We start from the raw sequence: 17,531 nt of genomic DNA, 5'->3' as shown, positions 1-17,531 counted from the left end.
TGGCCAGGAAACTAAAAGGTTTTAACTTGAAAAACAGTTTTTAATTAGAAAGTTCATGACTGGTAAAGTATTAGCACTCTACTACACATAAAAACAGTGCGAATGTACTATATCGTGTGCCAAGTAAAAAAGTAAATAAATCCATGTTTGGCTACTGACTATACCATCACCCTAACTGGATTTTTCATTAACACAGACCTAATTTCCTATCTGTGCTAGAACAAAAGCACAAATGACTGCGGATTGTGGATTGTGGAACACCGGGATTCAGACTCAAAAAGCCACATGACACAGTGAAAAAACACAGACTTCAGGGTTAGAGAGAACTAGGTTGGGATTCTTAAAATGTGTGTGACCTTGGGCAAATTACTTCTCACATTCTCATCTTCCCAAGTAAAATGGAAATAAAATGACCTACCTTATCATAAAGGTTAGATGAAAAGGTATATAAAACATAATTTAGTGCTTGACACACAGTAGGTGCTCAAGAAATGAAAATTACATACAGTTACCTGCATTTGGGCTGGACAGAGATGCTGTGGCCACAGGTTTCCGTTTCCTCTTGATGTCACGTGAACATGGGGGTCCCAAATGTATGTTTGCCTGTCTGCAGATGTGAGGGGAAAAAAAAAAAACATTGTTTTCAACTTTGTAATTCTTACTGTAAGACATTTATGTTCAGCCCAGATAAAATCCTTGACCCATTATAGACATAACACTAATAAGACAGGCACTGTTCTTTGTCATCAAGTGTCAAGCACAAGATTATTCAGAATTAATCATAACTCATTCTTCATGCACAATATAGACCTATTCTAAACTTTTTACTTAATTTCAGAATAGCAGACACTCAAGATTAATTTCAATAAATGTGTTTCATTACATGCTGATTTTTGTACAATTATTTTTCATAAAAACTATAACTGCAATTGTTCTAAACTCACTAATGAAATACCTACTCCCAAGTGGTAATATATTGAAAAGTTTAATGCTGCATGAACACAGAAATTTGCGTAGAATTTTAATAGGAATTTTAACCCTTCTGTTGCTACAATCTGGATTTTTAATAGTGTCTATATCACAAGTTAAGTAAGTTAGATTTCTGTGATTTTTAAAAAAATTACTTGCTAATAATATATTCCCTCATCTGAATATTCAGCTTATATTAAAAACAAAACAGTGGGTGTTCCAAAGCTGGAAAAAAGTAAAAGACTGTCTGAAAGACAATGAACCTCATACTGCAACAGCTGGTCACTATGTTAGTTGCCCACTTCCTCCTTCCTCAAATTAGACAGATCCTATCGCTGATTAAGGACCAAACTGATTATCACCTTTACACAAAGCTTTCCTTGAACATTCAAGGCCTTATTGACCATGAATCATTATTTAACTGGTAAACATATATCTTGTTTCCCTAATGAGGCTTAATTTCCTTGAGAACAGGGACCATGTTTATACTTCTTTGGTAATTTTCCAATGATCCACCAACCTCAGCACAAGGCACTCAGCTGACGGCCATTAAATATCTGTTGACAAGAACTGATATAGATGAGTAAAAGCTTTAAAAACCAAGTAGCCAACTGTACACTTAAAGTGGTTAAAATGGCAAATTCTGTATCCTGTATATTTTACCACAGTTTTTAAAAAATAGCCAGAGTCTATAACATATAAAAAGGAATCTAATAAAATTATACCAGATGAACTCCAAATTGGTAGTCCTAGCTTGGGGAGTTAAGTATCAACTAAATGATCGTAAAACGAGAACCTCAGTCAAATCTAAGAGCACCCAGCTAACAAAGCACCAAGACAATTACTCAATGGACAAATTTTCCTATTAAGAGGGCCCCCAATCTGGCAACTTCCATAGTTTAAAAGCATGCACGTATATAGTTTTTTTCTCTACAAGCAAAAGCTTAAGAATCGATTCACTTTATAAATGAGAAAAGAATTTAACTGCAATCATAAGATTTTTGGAATGCAAAGAGCACTACAATAGGCAGAGATTTACAGTATAAAGCCTGTGTTTTGGAAAATTCCATCCAAGTCACTGCGTATTGATACGTCTCTCCTGTATACAGAAAAAAAGTTAACTTTTGAGTATCCCATGAATAGTTAATTCTGAATGCCCAAAGTGAAATGTAAATTTAAATGTGCAAATTAGGGGAAAACAGTTCATTTTTCATAACTTAGCAATGTCCTGGGACTAAATCAACATGTTGATTTAATAGTAAGAAATACAGATGACAGAATATCAAAGGTAGACAGGCCTTCAGTCTAAATGGAAAGAAGATAATTCCTTTGAAGCCAAAAACACAGACAGAAAAGAGAGTGACCCTACAGAATTTTGGTTTCTGTGAAAACAAGAGAAATGTACAGAAATGTACAAAATAGGGCTTCCATCTTTTCCACGAACAAGGTACTTGAGTACATACAGATTCAAACTCAAAAACTGGTCACTTTAATCCAGTCATGCTGCTCCTGAAGCACTTCAGAGAGAAACAAGTCAAATAAAGGGTAACAGTTTATATTCATGCTTCTTTCTTCTTCTTTCTTTCTTCTTCCTTCTTCTTTACCTTAAGAAGGCCTCCCCAAAACTTTTTAGGTTAAACGTTAACATCCTTTCTTCAAACTAAACTCTGTTATTAGACGTCGAGATAGTGGTTACCCTTGTGCTGGGGGACAGAGGGGAGGAGGGACAGCGACTAAACAAAGCACCAGGAGCTTTTGTGGTTCTTTCTGATAATGATCTGTTTCTGGATCTGGATGAGGGTTACCTGAATGTGACTTCATTATCCTTTGTTAAAAAGTTTAATTAAGGGGCACCTAGATGACTCAGTCCATTAAGTGTCAGCCTTCAGCTCAGGTCATGATCCTGGGATTCCGGGATCCTGGGATCAAGCCCCGCTTCTTCCTCTCCTTTCCCCTCTTCCTTCCCGCCCTCCCCCCCCCCACCGCATGCTGTCTCCTTCTCTATCAAATAAATAAAATCTTTAAAAAAAAAGTTTAATTAAAAAAATGCAAAACATTCTTTTTTTCCCTCTATTTTCTTCATTGCTTCTTCAAGATCAATATGAAATGCTGAATTTTATGAGACAGATGCAAAATGAAAAGTACAAGAAAAGTACTCAAAAGAGTTTTAAGATATTATCTCTCAGAGTATCCACTGGGGCTGAACAAAATAAATACTGCCTTTTATTTACACACCATTCATCATTTTCACAGCTTTGCATGTTCGATAGATGTCAGTAAGACAGTTAAGGGACCATATCATCCCTCCTTTATTGACCTAGTCAGTAACATTTATCTCACATTTTCAGAAATGACACATTTGGGAATAAAAAGATCAAATCATTTATGTACGAAAATATTTACATTTTTAATCATTTTAAATGGAAATAGGGTGCTTTTTAAAATGCTTATTTGTTTTAGTAAAATGAAAGTAAGTATTACTTATAGCTACCCTGATGCATCTAGATTATTACACGGCCCTCACTACATCTGGCAGCATCCTTAGGGGGCTACTGTGGACACAAAGGCTCAGGTGGTTCTTCCCATGCCCCGCCCCTCTGGGCCCTGGTTCCCAGATCCCTACATTGGCCTGCTCCGTGATGGCGAGTGCTTCAGGGTTAATTGTCCCTACATTAAATGACCCCTGACTGCTAAGCCTCCAGACTGTTACTTGTTTCTGCGGTAAATGATCTACTTCTACTACCCCACTTCCACTCTTTAAAAAAAAAAAAAAAAAAAGATTAATTAATTAATTTATTTATTTACTTACTTACTTACTTGACAGAGGAGAGAGAGATCACAAGCAGCCAGAGCAGCAGGCAGAAAGAGAAATGATCTAATATCCCATTCCCAGTCTTTTTTTATTTTTAAGATTTATTTATTTATTTGACAGGTAGAGAGAGAGATATCACAAGTAGGCAGGACACAGGCAAGGTTGGGCGGCAGGCTTCCTGCTGAGCAGAGAGCCTGATGTAGGGCTCGATCCCAGGACCCTGAGATCATGACCTGAGTCTAAGGCAGAGGTTTAACCCACTGAGCCACCCAGGTGCCCCTATTCCCACTCTTAATTGTTAGCCTGAACATGCTAAAATCCTTCAAATTTTGTAAATTCCTCTGGTGATTACTCAGGAAAGAACTAAAGGCTTTCTAAGGAAGCCAGGTAATAAAGCTTACGAAGTCAACCACCTTATTTTGCCGTAAAAGTACTTTTTGCCTGGACTATTTCCTTTCTACTCTGGAGTTTTTCTGCATCTTCATTGTTCACTGCTTTTACTGAGGTGAGACAGTCCCTTCCCTAAAGGACCTTGTAGCCTAGTCTTATTTCCAGCCACACAGCTTTTCTAGTTAGAATCTGGATAACAGAGAAACTGAGGCAGGGATACAGAGAAGCCACATTCATTCCTAGAATTCAGTTTAAAGCTCTTTCCCTCTTAACACATTTCTCTTAGGACCATTTCCAGGTTGGAGAGCTATTTTGTAAGAAGTGAAATAACATCACACCTTAGGTTTGAGTACAGAAGAGATACTTGTCTCTCCCTATATCCCTTCCTAGCAAAGATCTGGGAAAGGAAGAAGAGAAACAGTCAAATTATTACAAAGAACAGCAAGACATTTTCCTTCTTTTTGGTTTTAAGTGAACACTAGAAATGGAAGACTTCACAGCTTGGGAAAAATCTATATTTCCTTTTGAGGGCTTTGTCTGCCTTGGAAAAACCTTGGAGGACAGAGAGGGAAGAAAACTCAAAAGCTTGGAGACCCAGAGCCTTGGGAAATCACAAAGGAAGCTGAGTGCTTAGAGCAAGAAGACTCAAAGGAGACAGGAAATGGAAGCTGCCACCTGTATAGCACATTCCAAACATGAGGACACCCTGTTCGGGAGTGGAGAATAATCCGTGTGGCGCTGGAAGGGCCCCCTGTGTTATTTTTGGGAACCTGAGCATGGAAGTATGCACCTGCTGCAGCTAGAGCCTCCTAATCAGAGGCAGTTCCAATTTTTGTGTGTCCCCAAATAATTCCTCATCAGTAACTCCAGACATAAAGACTGAAAAAAAGGAAACAAAATAAAATATTGACCTCTCCCCACCCTCATTTTCACTCAGGTGTATTTGGCTCCCTTTCTTTAATTTGTGTTATTTTATTCATACAGTATGTCTGTCTACTCTCACAAGATAGAAACTGAAAAGGGTCAACACACAAGCAGCTCTCACAAAGGACAGGGAAAGTCAGAGCTTCCCCTTCTCGCCAATACATGGTAGGTAGAAAGGGTAGAAGACTTAACTAGATTTTTAAGAGCAGTATGTAGTCGCTCCTGCACCGCAAATCATGTACTGTGTGTGGAGGAAAGGAATCATTCAACAATGCAGGGAGCAAAAGGCTAAGTATCACCTAAGCTGAAATTTCCACCAAATCAAAACTTCCTTCTCAGTTGGAGTGGCAATGGTTATCAGAATCACGTAAGGAGACTTTTACGAAACACACGTGCCCTCTCCATGTTGGGGTAAGAGAAGAACCAATAATACGCTTACTCTGAAATTTCTCTTCAGGTAATTCCAATAAGCTTCTACCTACTATGAAAAGTACTGAGTTAAAAAAGAAAAAAGAAAGAATGAAATGCCAAATTCTCAAAGCCAAACTAGTTAATAAAAAAGATCTAAAAATTTAACCTAAAAAATAACAGAAGGATTAAATGAAAATGGACTGAAATAAAAACGCTGTTCCCTAGTATACAAACAATTACCCTAGAGAAAAGAGAAGGCTACCCTGGTTCTGTTTCATCTGATCTGGGCCTCGGAGTTCGGCTCCTTTCACAGCCCAAGTCCTTCCCCTAAATGCACCCCATTCAGCAGGACTGGTCAAAAGGAACTGATGATGGGTTGGGGGGGCGGGGAGTCAGCATTAAAAGCAGAAAAATACATTCTTTAAAAATTCTTACTCCAGGAAAAGTAACTAAATTCATTTCATAGCTGTGAAGGTGAATGCTGAAGATTAGCAATTAATTGAAAGAGTATTCTGTATATCTACACATAAACACAACATTTCTCTTTCACTTTTTAGTGGAGGTAACTCAGAGATCAGGTGTGTTGTTAAACGGCAGGGTTACTTAGGAAACTGGGCAGATCACTATGTCCCTGGGGCAGGAATGTACTTTTAGGGGGAAAAAAAAATTACTTTGAGAAATACATGCATGTTTAATAGAACCAATGTTGGCAAAAAAATAACTGAAGTGGCTGCTTTAGATTTAAGAACAAAGATGTTTAGAGTCACTCCTAAGGAGTGAAAACAGTCTTTACCCGCCAATGGCAAGACAATTTAAGGAAGAGTTCACCTTCAAAAATTCACTCGTTTTAAAAACCCATTGAAAAGTTCACGTTTTTAATACGGGAAATAAAAATAAAATTTACCGTGAGAATGTACTTATTTGCTGTATTTTTTTTCTTAAGCACACACAAACAAGTAGTATCAGAAAAAAAAATTATTGATATTTCTAAGGACCAAAGGTCATATATATCATATATTCCAATTATTCTCCTTAATTACCAATCTATTCCCCTCAATTATTGTTAACACAAATTTATGGAGGCCTACCCTGTGTAAAGCACTCTAATGATATGGCCAGGGTACACACAAATGACCGGGCTGAGGGCCTGACCACCCGGAGCTCACAGCATAGTGAGGAAGGCCGATGCGTAAAGAGCGAAAAGATACTAAGACACTGAGCTGTAATCAAAGAACAAAGTGCCAGGGTACAATGAAGAAAAGAGGATCAAATCGAGGGAAGTAGAAAGGCCCCTTCCTCACATGTGATTTTATCTTCAGGGTTAATAGACATTTATGAAACACCCAGTAGGGGAACTATTTTCTCAGATTGCACAGAGGACAGGGGCCGGGCCTGACACTAGCAGCCGCTAGTGAGAGCAAAGCACTTCACAATTAGAGGACACAGCCGAGGCTGATCGGACAGGAAGAGATCCCGGCAATTCCAGTAGTGTCTGCACTCAAACCTAACCCTCAGCAGTCCATGCCAAACAGCTCACCAGCGCCTGGAACTTCTCGGCACACTCCTTCCCTCGGCCAGGCCGAGGCCGGCAGATCACGGAGCCGCTCCGTGCCACCCGCAGCAGCAGCAAAGTTCGGCGTCCATTGGAGAGTTGGGCCGGTTACAGGGGCCAGGGAGGGAAAACGCTTTCATCACTCCGCTTAGGCATAAGATGCCAACCGGCCGAGAGGGGCTGTCAACAAGACTATCCGGTGAAGGACAAAAGATTCAAGAGCTGTGCACTCTCGGAGGGGAAGTTCCAGTAGGACTCGGCAGCTGCATGGACGCGGTCCCAGCACAAACACCCTCACACAAGGCCAGAACGAAGGCGCTACGGAGGTGAGCGTGGCGGCGGCGCATCACGGCAGCCCCAGCAGATATGGGACTAATAAAAGGTTCTTTCCCCTAAGCCCTGAGGTAAAACCCGAGGCTGTTTACTATGGCTCCAAAGGTCAAAATTAATAGTGTGAATTGAGTCTTCTTCTCGCTCTTTGAAACTCCTTGTCAAGTGGCACGGCCAGCTGGGCACACAACTCTGATATGCAGATCGTAACGTTTGTGAACAGATAAAATGAATTCCAATGAGCACAGCCCATCATATTTCAACTCTCTGATGGGCAGGAAGGTCTCTCTCTTTTTTATCCACTGTCCAAATGCCTCCTCTTTTATAGTCCATTTGAGGCTATTTAAGTACCCCAAGAATCTGTACAACACCCCATTAGCAAATGACTCTGGAAGCCAACTCCAAGTTTATAAAACTGCCATTATCCTAAGGACAGAGTAGGGGTAGTGGCAATGTAAAATAAATAATCGTGTTAGCTACCAGTATGCTCAACAGTCAAATATGTGATTCCATTTTGATCTTCGCTAGCCCAATAAAAATGAGTATTTCCATTTTAAAGATAAGAAAATTGAGGTATAGGGAGGTTAAGGCACTAGCCCAAATAATGCCAAGGTTCTTAGCCAGGACTGCCTCACACTAAAACCTGCTAACATGAGATTAAAAACTTAAAGGAGGTCTAAGTACAAGTGGTGATACATTACCAAATCATCCCTTGTGAAAGAAAAAAGGTCAGGAAAGTTGGGGAAAACTAAAAAATGCCACGAGACACTAAAAAACCACAAATGGTGACTCGCGCGTCATACAGAGAGCTGTAGCATTTGATAAGTTCTAGTTAAGGTTTTCTACAGCAATCACGGTAAGAAAAGCTATCCTTCACAATCAATAAATCTCTCATTTTGGGAAAAGCTGCCTCCAGCACTAGCTCCTTATTACCATTCTAGAACTGTGTCCTTGACAGCAACACCACTGCCTCCACCTGAACACCGATCACACCATCTGCTGTTTGAGCAGCAGCAACTCCTAACACTGATAACAAGTATTACTACTTTAATACAACATCCCAATACCAGCAACCAAAACAACCAACCGAAAGAGCTGGTTCACGAAGCTCATCCACGTACCCTGCCGACTATCCAGACCCCCATCCAGCAAGCCCTCCCATCAGTGAATCACTGTGTGCCAGGCCCTGTGCTAGACCCTGACGTTCTCCGCTTCATTTCAGAAGTCGTCCAAAATGAAGTCAGCATTCCACCTCCCATAAGGAATCACGCACACACACACACACACACACACACACACACACACCACCGAATCACAGAGCTGATTACGAAATGGGATTTCCTATTAAGAAAATTACAAAGCGCCGGTCACAAAATCATATGCATTTAGGGCAACAGTTCATAACCTTGGCTGTGTATTAGAGTCACCTGGGAACTGAAAAATAATGCCAATGCCTCATCCCAGATCAGTTAAATCAGAATCTTCGAGTGGGGCTGAGCATGGCTCTAGTTTGTAAAGCTTCTCAGTAAAGCTTCTCAGGTGATTCAAAAGTGCAGTTGGAGTTGAAAAACACCAAATTCAAGTATTTCTAGAGTGGTAGTGCTGGAAACCTCACAACCCACGAATCTATTAGGCGGTGAAAGATCACAAAGACTCCCTTGCCCATCCACTGCACCTGCCATCTGGGCTGTATTAAAATGATACATCAATATAGTGCTCTCTTAAAATCAGGGTCCCATCATTACCTTGTTTATAGCAATGAAATACTAAACAAGAGAGTACCTGAGGTCATGTGCGCCCCCCCCCCCACCGCCTCCCTCCCACACCCCTAGCGCTGAATGGCTCCAGCAGTGAGAGGGTGGCTGAGGGGGTCCTGTCTCCTGAAGCTGAGTGTTTGGGTGAGTGGAACAGGCAATGTCCAGGCAGGAAGCAGCTTCAGCTCAGTAACCCGACAAGAGGAAACCTTCACAGTTCAGGCATGATTATCAAACTCTTTGTGCTCTTAAAGGAGAGTAATTATAGGCATGTGAAAAAAGGGAAGCACTCCCTGAGGAACTCTTCCTCACATGCTTCCCAAGAGGCACCAGGGCCATTAAAAATTCCATGATGAAGAGGAAAAACAGCCTGGGAACAGCCAGGAGGCAATACAGCAAATTAATACACCAGCCCTCCTCGGGGAAAGCTGTGATAAAACAGGAAACACTTTTCTCTTCGCAAAATAAAATTATACCACTAATGATAACATAGTCACCACACACACACACACACACACACACACAATCATTCTAATGATAGGTGTGAAATTCCCAAGGCTGCCCAGACGCTTTGAAAGAAATCTTTTCCTACTACAAATAAAATGGAACAAGAAAAAGATAAAATTTCCATTCGAAACAGTTTTTAATACAGTCATTCACCTGCCTCTTCCCTGCCACCATGGCTCTTTAACAGTCCTCGTTAGACACCAGGCTTTGTTAAATGGTGTCCACTCGGTGCAAAGTTCCAACCATCCAGCTCTGAAACCATCTTATCCTTCGGCCATACCGGAGCTAAATGGCTCCTTCTCAACTGACCCCTTGCTGGGCAGGGACCACCACCCCCACTCCCCAACCTCAAAGGAGTGAGAGGATGCCCGGAGGGCTCAAGGTTTCATCACCCACATTTTCTAAAAATTGCTTAGAGGTCACTTATGCTGACCATTTCCCACAGAGCCGAGGTTGCCAAACTTTTATTGACTGTGCTCCCCCATGAGTAAAACATTTGCACGAACATCCTTTATGTATTTAATATATACATATAAAACAAAAATACTACCGGATGTCTCTATGTACAATTTAAAACAAAAACCATTTTTTAAGGATCAGACAATAAATGGAAATTTTAAAAATGTCTTCTCCTACCCTGAAAGAATGCAACCCACTTTGCATCCACTGCCCTGGGAATGATATCTAAAAGGACAAAGATGAGCCAAAACTGTCCACATTCTCTCACCTTGTTTGTAGTAATGGTCTAAAGCAATGAGCAGTATTTCCCTAGAGCTGACCACACTGGAAGCTCAGCCTAGACTTCCTTACTCTTCCAAGCCTGGCCACAAGCACTGCCAGTAGAAGGAAGACAATGATGTGGATAATAAGATACATAAAGAAACAGAAAGGGGCACCTAGGTGGCTCAGTGGGTTAAGCCTCTGCCTACGGCCTCAGGTCATGATCTCAGGGTCCTGGGATCGAGCCCTGCATCAGGCTCCCTGCTCAGCGGGAACCTGCTTTCTCCTCTCTCTCTGCCTACTTGTGATCTCTCTGTCAAATAAATAAATAAAATCTAAAAAAATAAAAAATTTAAAGAAACAGAAAGCTGACACCCACTCCAGCCAACAGGAGGCTTTAGAAGCAACAGGGAACCTGATACAAGCTCAGCACAGCACCACACAGCTCTAAGTAACAGAAGTAAAGGGAGGAGGGCAAAGAATCCACTTTCTGCATCTGACAGGATATAGTGCTATTCATATAATCTTCCCAAAGAGCCATTATTTCACATGGGATTAAGACAAAAAGCTGGAGGACTGCTTTCCTATGCATTGAAATCTTGGGTCTTTCGAGACAGCTTGAGGATCACCACCTGTAAGAAAACCTCCCTGAGCCTCCAACTTAGAAGCCTGTCTTCAGGGCTTTGTATCATTCTGGTACGCGTTTTTACACACTGTTCCTCCACACTGTAACTGCTGATGTCCATGCCTGGCTTTCTCAAGAGAATGGAAGCCCCTGAAGGCAGGAGCTAAACAAAGAGCCTGGTGCACAGTACAGAGCCAGCAAGTGCCGAGTGAGTGAATGATGAACAAACAGCAAAGAGAAGGCCTTAGAGAAGTCATTTATTACTTCATTACTACTTCTCCAGTAGAAGCTCTAGCAGTTAGCAGTAGATTGGGGGCAGAATTTATTATTACAGCCCATAGTGGAAGTTCTCATTGGATCTGTGAAAGGATAATTTCTTGTGCCTGCACACCAACCTATGAACATATCCATTTAAGAATGAATTAAGAGAAGGGGAGAAAAAACCCGTATCAGAATTTTGGAAAGAAATCCTTTGTGCCACTAGAAATAATAAAAGTTCTGGGGTTCAGCCTATTAGCTCCTCTTTTGTGCACAATAACCTTGCTAGGGGATACTACCATTAAAACCGTGTTTACTTCCCATGTCACCTAACTCCAGAGAATTTCTGTTGAAAAACGCAGGATTCATTCTGCCACGTCGGCAAAGGATTCATTCTGACAAATGTATACTGAAAGTCTAGTAAGTGCCAGACACTATGTTAGGTACTGGGGATGTTATCAAGGAACAAGAAAAAACAAAGTCCCTACACGACGAAGCTTATATCCTAGTGAGAGAGACAGGAGAAAAAAGTTGTGAGGGGAACCCAACAGGCAAATTCCTTACAGACTGTGATAAAGCTTCAGCGAAAAGAAATTGATGAGCAGAAAGCGGTGGATGTGGCCCCTTTAGACAGGATGGTCTGAGAGGTCCTCCCTGAGATGAGAAGTAGCCAACTGTGAGAAGAGGCTTAGCACGGGACTCCAGACAAAGGGAACAAGGGTGAAGGTTCCAGAGCGGAAAAGGTTGCTACTTTTGATGAACAAAACGGAGCTGAGCTTCCTGGCATGGCTGGGCCTCCCCCAGCGAGGGGAGAGAAGTACATGAAAGGAGGCTGGACACGCAGCGGAAGGCAAATTACACCGAGTTCTGCAGGTCAAGGGAAGGATCATTAATAACGTTCTTGGGAGATGGGGCTTTTAGCCGAATAGGAAATACAAGCCAGAAGACTTGGGGGTGCCTGCGTGGCTCAGCTGGTTAAGCGTCTGACTCTTGATTTCAGCTCAGGTCTTGATCTCAGGGTTATGGATTCAAGCCCCACGTTGTTAAAAAGAACAAAATAAAAAAAGAATCCATGCTCTAGTACAAGTCAGAAGACAGGTCACAGTTAAGACTTAAATCACTATTAGCCATGTGATCACAGGAAAGACACTTCAACACTCTGCCTCAGTCTCTGTATCTGTAAAATATCCACTGGCCTTTAAAGGTTGTTGTAAAGATCATATTGGATATTATACACAAATATACTTAATAACTTGAAGGGTGTTGTAAAAAAGGAACGGGTCTTGTCTGGAAGAAAACCATCACCAGAAGACGCTTACCTGGCAGAGCAGTGTGCTGGTGAACATCTTCGGTGAGAAGCGTCGGTGAGAACATCCAAGGAGTAAAGGGGAGACAAGGGATTAAACTGCAGGAAAAAATGAGATTATTTTAGAACAGCTCCTATGAAAAGATCTGATCCCAGGGAGTGGCCTGCTATTTGGTTATTTTGCCCCTTGGACCGTTTGACAATTTGATCATACAAATGACCACCATTCAGTGAAGTCGCAGCTAGGAACAGAGCGCACTGATCCCACACACCTCAAAAAAAGGCTATTCCTTGGTAACAACTTTACAAAAACTTCTAATACAAGACAATTACTTAAATGGCAGAAGATAGTACCTTCTATCTGACATAACAGGAACTTATGCTATTGACTATTAGCTCTTGTTCCAAGAAAACTAGCAAGAAGTTACCTTTTTATTTCCTTATCCTGGTCAGTGCTTCCAGTAAATAATGGTTAACACATACCAACAGTCGTTGCTCATGGAAACAGAACTAGATTAAGAATCCCTAACATCTGATTCCAGTCTATCCCTGAGTTGCCATACATTAAAAGCAACATACTTTCTTTGAGCTTTACTATCCTCATCTGTATAACGGATGCACTGCTTATCTTACCTACTTTATAGGACTGTTATGGGGCTAAATTACATACTGCTTTCAGTTTATAATTCCAGTTTCTCTTCTGTAAAACTTCTATTTATCTCAAAAGGTGGTTGTGAGGATCAAACTCGGATACAATACACAAAAATACCTCACTTTCTGTTTTCCAGCTTTCTTTGGACTTCTCCCAGAATAATCCTTCCCCCAAATTTCAGAACTAAATATATCTTAAGACCAGAGCTCTGAATGGTAATTTCAAAAGAACTTACAAAGAAGTCTAACTTTGGGCAAATTGTTTAACTCTTATGTGTAAGTAACAGATCTGGACTAGGTAATCACCGCAGGCCTTCTTCTGCCTTTCGATCCTCTGAATCAAACACGATCAGTACCGTGGCTTCCTGTCTTTCACATACCTCCTTAATCACTTTGTACCTGCCCACCATCTGCACTATATTTACTCCATATTTTCTTCATACCAATTATTTTTACTCAACTTTTACTATTTCTATGGAATGACAGATTGATAGAATGATATTTTTTCTAATACATATTATGACTTAAAGTAATAATTGTATGTCCACACACCATCTAAAATCCTAAGTACACACCAGTTAGGTATACTCTAACTCTATGCTCTAGTTCATTCTGAAATAGTAACTTCAAGAGGAAGGTTCCAAGTCTAAGCTGTACATCAATTTAATAAGCCCTAAAGAGTCTAAAACAAAACAAAAACCAGTGAGCAACAGGAAACCTGATATTTTCACCTATCGGTCTTCACCTGTTTTCTACCTAATTGAGATAAAGCAACCTCTACCCACAGAAAAATCGAAAGCTTCAAACATTAAAGGAATATACTGTTGCAGCAGCTCTTTCTGCCCGTGGGTCCTGTCCCTGTGCTTTAATAAACCACCATTTCGCACCAAAGACATCTCAAGAATTCTTTTTTGGTTGTCGGCTCGGGACTGCACCTCGCCGACCCTCAATTATATTCTAAAATTTCATCATTCAGCGCCTGAACGTGGGGCTTTGAGTCTTTACATCTGGACGCTGAGCTTCAGTGCAAAATTGGTGAGTACTTTCTCTCCTTCCTTTACTCTCATTTCAGGGGCTTTTCAGGGAGTGTGGTCTTATTGGAACACTTGCATGTCGATTGCTCAGGCCGTAATCCTCTAGCCTGTGGCTGCTCTATAGAGAGAGAAAGCCTGCCTTTTGGTTGGAAGTTAGTGTCCTGACCAGAATGGTAATAAGACCAGAAACTTGATGCACTCTTTTTATTCCTTTTCTTTCTTAAAAAAAAAAAAAAAAAAAAGGAACATACTGTTAGCCATAGTCAGTAATTTTTAAATTATGACCCCTTATAAAGGCCTACATTTGCCAAAGGCCCTCTCCAAGGATAGCCAGAGAAGAGACTAAGTGGGCAAGGTCCCAAGGCCTTGACCCCACTTCACTCCCAGCAGCCCTCCCTCCTTCTGTTTCTTATGTTCAGGTCTCATCACTGTACTTCTCAGAGTAGGATGCTGGTGCTAAACTAAATCATAGACAAACGAGGTTCACTCTAATTTCTTACTACAAAGTTCAAAACCAAAATAAAAACGATCCCTATGAAATATGCATTACAAGTAATAAACAGAAAAACACAGTTGAACCTAAAAAGGGGAATTAGCTACAGTTCTTATCAGTGAGTATCAGATAATCTTAAACAGTCCTCTTAAAAAAAAATCAGAACATAGGGAACAGGGACCTTACCTCATGTGCACAAGCAGAAATGTGAGGAAAATCAGAAGCCAATGCTTTATTCTTTCTAAAGAAAAGGAAATCAAATGATAAAATAAAGATGACAAAGAAAAGCGATCTTACCTGATTTCGTTCTCTTTTCCCAGCTGACGGTAACCAGAAACTAAAGAGAGGGAGAGAACAACAGGAAAGAAAACAATAAAAGAAGCAGTTGGAAATTACAGAAGAGCAGAATAAAAGATGCTGAGGTAACCAAGTGAAGATGAAGAAAGAACTGGGGAAAAGAAGGAACTAGAGGCTAAAAGGAAAGGAATGGTAAATGTATACAAACTTCTTTTGTAAAAAAAATAATAATAATAACTTCAAAAGAAAAAGCCTTGTAATGAAATGCAAACCACTGTACTCTCTAAAAACAAACTCGAGATTACAGTGTGACACCAACAGACTCTTAGCTGTGTGGTAACAACAGGATCCCCCAAATTCAACAAGAATATATTATATAAACAAACTCATATCTTGCCTATTTTGTAAATGACAAATTTGGCCAGGCGAATGAGTATAAGATCACAAGTAGATACCAACCATGAAGCGTATAGGAGACATCAAACAGCCAATCATGTTAGAGGACAAGGCTGTCACAAGAAAGGTGGGGGGAATACTTCCTAGAAGAACACAAGTGATAAGTTTCTTGCCATGGGTCTCTTTTGACTTGGGGGGTGGGAGGTGGGATCTGACTGCAAAGGCAAGGGAAACAAAAATAAAATAAATGGGACATCGGGGCGCCTGGGTGGCTCAGTGGGTTAAGCCGCTGCCTTCGGCTCAGGGTCTTGGGATCGAGTCCCACATCGGGCTCTCTGCTCAGCAGGCAGCCTGCTTCCCTCCTTCTCTCTGCCTGCCTCTCTTGTCTACTTGTGATCTCTCTCTGTCAAATAAATAAATAAAATCTTTAAAAAAAAAAAAAGAACTGGGTGGGAGGTTGGGTGAGCCTGGTGGTGAGTATTGTGGAGGGCACGTATTGCATGGAGCACTGGGTGTGGTGCATAAACAATAAATTCTGGAACACTGAAAAGAAATTTTAAAAATAAATAAAAATTTAAAAAATACATATATATATATAAAGAACTCATGTAACTCAACAACAACAAAAACCCAAACAATCCAATTAAAAACTGGGCAGAGGGCATGGAAGACATTTCCCCAAAGCATACAAGCCCACAGGCACATGAAAAGATGCCCAATACCACTAATTATCAGAGAAATGAAAATCAAAACCACAATGAAATATCACCTCACACCTGTCAGAATAGCTATTAACAAAACAAGATATAACAAGTGTTGGTGAGGACATGAAGAAAAGGAAATCTTAGTACACTGTTGGTGGGAATGCAAACTGGTGCAGCCACTCTGGAAAACAGTATGGAAATTCTTGAAAAACTAAAAACAGATCTATCATATGATCCAGCTATACCACGTCTGGATATTTATCCAAGGAATATGAAAACACCAACTTGAAAAGATACATACACCTCTACGTTCACTAAAGCATTACTCAAAATGGCCAAGATGTGGAAACAACCTAAGATTCCATCAATGGATAAAGAACATGTGGTGTATACATCATACACATACACACAACGGGATACTACTCCATCATAAAACAGAAGGGATCTTGCCATTTGTGACATGAATGAACCATGAGGGATTAGTTTAAATGAGTAAGTCAGAGAGAGAAGACAACTACCGTATGACATCATTTATATGAGGAATCTAAACAAAAACAGTAACAACAAACAAATGAAAGAATAAAACAAAACAAAACTCATAGATACAGAGAATGGATTGGTTGTTCTCCAAGGAGAAGGGGATGACAGGCAGGTGAAAGGGCTCCATTTCAAGCTGATGTATGCTACCTAGATTTACGTGATGATCACTTTGTAGCGGATACAAATACTGAATTACGATGTTGTATACCTGAAACTTACTTAATATTATACATCAATCAATATAAATAAATAAATAGGAACAGCACAACTGGAGGCTACTTTTATAATGCAGCATCTATATACACAAACAGCAAAGAAATAAAAACTAGTCTAGAAAGGAAAAAAAAAAATCACTGTCTTGAGTTTAGGGCATTAGCCATGTTAACTGTTGTAAAGTACACATCTTGAAGATCCTCTCATTCAGCTCTAAAGTCAGATTTCTAGATTCCTTTCAAAAAACTTCCCTCTGCCTCCTACTCCAACGAATGGGCTAGGATAATGAGTAAATTATAGAAGCACTTACTCCTTCTGCCGAGGGTCACTAATGATGTGGCCTATTCTCTCAGTACTTATGCTGGTCTCCTGCAAAGGCAAGGAAGACAAGAGTGTCATCTAACCACAGAAACAAATAAAGTATGATCTGTCATCAAGTTCACACTTTCCCATAACTGTGCCAGCAACCTCAAAGGCACATGTCAAGTGTCAATCTTAAAATCCAATAGCAAGTTTATTTCTTTTTATGGAAATTTATCTTAAAAGTGTTATGCTTTCTAGACTTATTTTTCTCTAGTGTTCCCAAAAAGTCATTATAAACCTTGTTAACTATAGATAGCATTTCAATAGTAAGTTATTAAAGTA

General features: G+C 40.4%; 1 protein-coding gene across 6 annotated transcripts in view; it reads right to left on the bottom strand.

Annotated features, from left to right (window-relative positions):
- Positions 1-17,531, bottom strand: part of GPATCH2L (G-patch domain containing 2 like) — a 56,268-nt gene that overhangs the window by 10,506 nt on the left and 28,231 nt on the right. For 3 of the 6 annotated variants that reach the window (XM_082733619.1, XM_082733621.1, XM_082733620.1), the window contains 4 exons: positions 17,197-17,255; positions 14,923-14,977; positions 12,572-12,657; positions 513-607 (listed from right to left, as the gene is read on the bottom strand). In XM_082733619.1, coding sequence (XP_082589745.1) covers positions 513-607; positions 12,572-12,657; positions 14,923-14,977; positions 17,197-17,255 — 295 coding nt within the window. Of the gene's footprint in view, positions 1-512; positions 608-12,571; positions 12,658-14,922; positions 15,074-17,196; positions 17,256-17,531 lie in introns of all 6 variants that reach the window. The other 3 variants (XM_082733622.1, XM_082733623.1, XM_082733618.1) reach the window with 2 other exon arrangements.

The sequence above is a fragment of the Mustela nivalis genome, assembly GCF_964662115.1.
Source record: "Mustela nivalis genome assembly, chromosome: 6".
In the NCBI taxonomy this organism is placed as follows: Eukaryota; Metazoa; Chordata; class Mammalia; order Carnivora; family Mustelidae; genus Mustela; species Mustela nivalis.
Note: the sequence above shows the minus strand (reverse complement) of the source record. Positions and strands in the feature narration are given on the sequence as shown.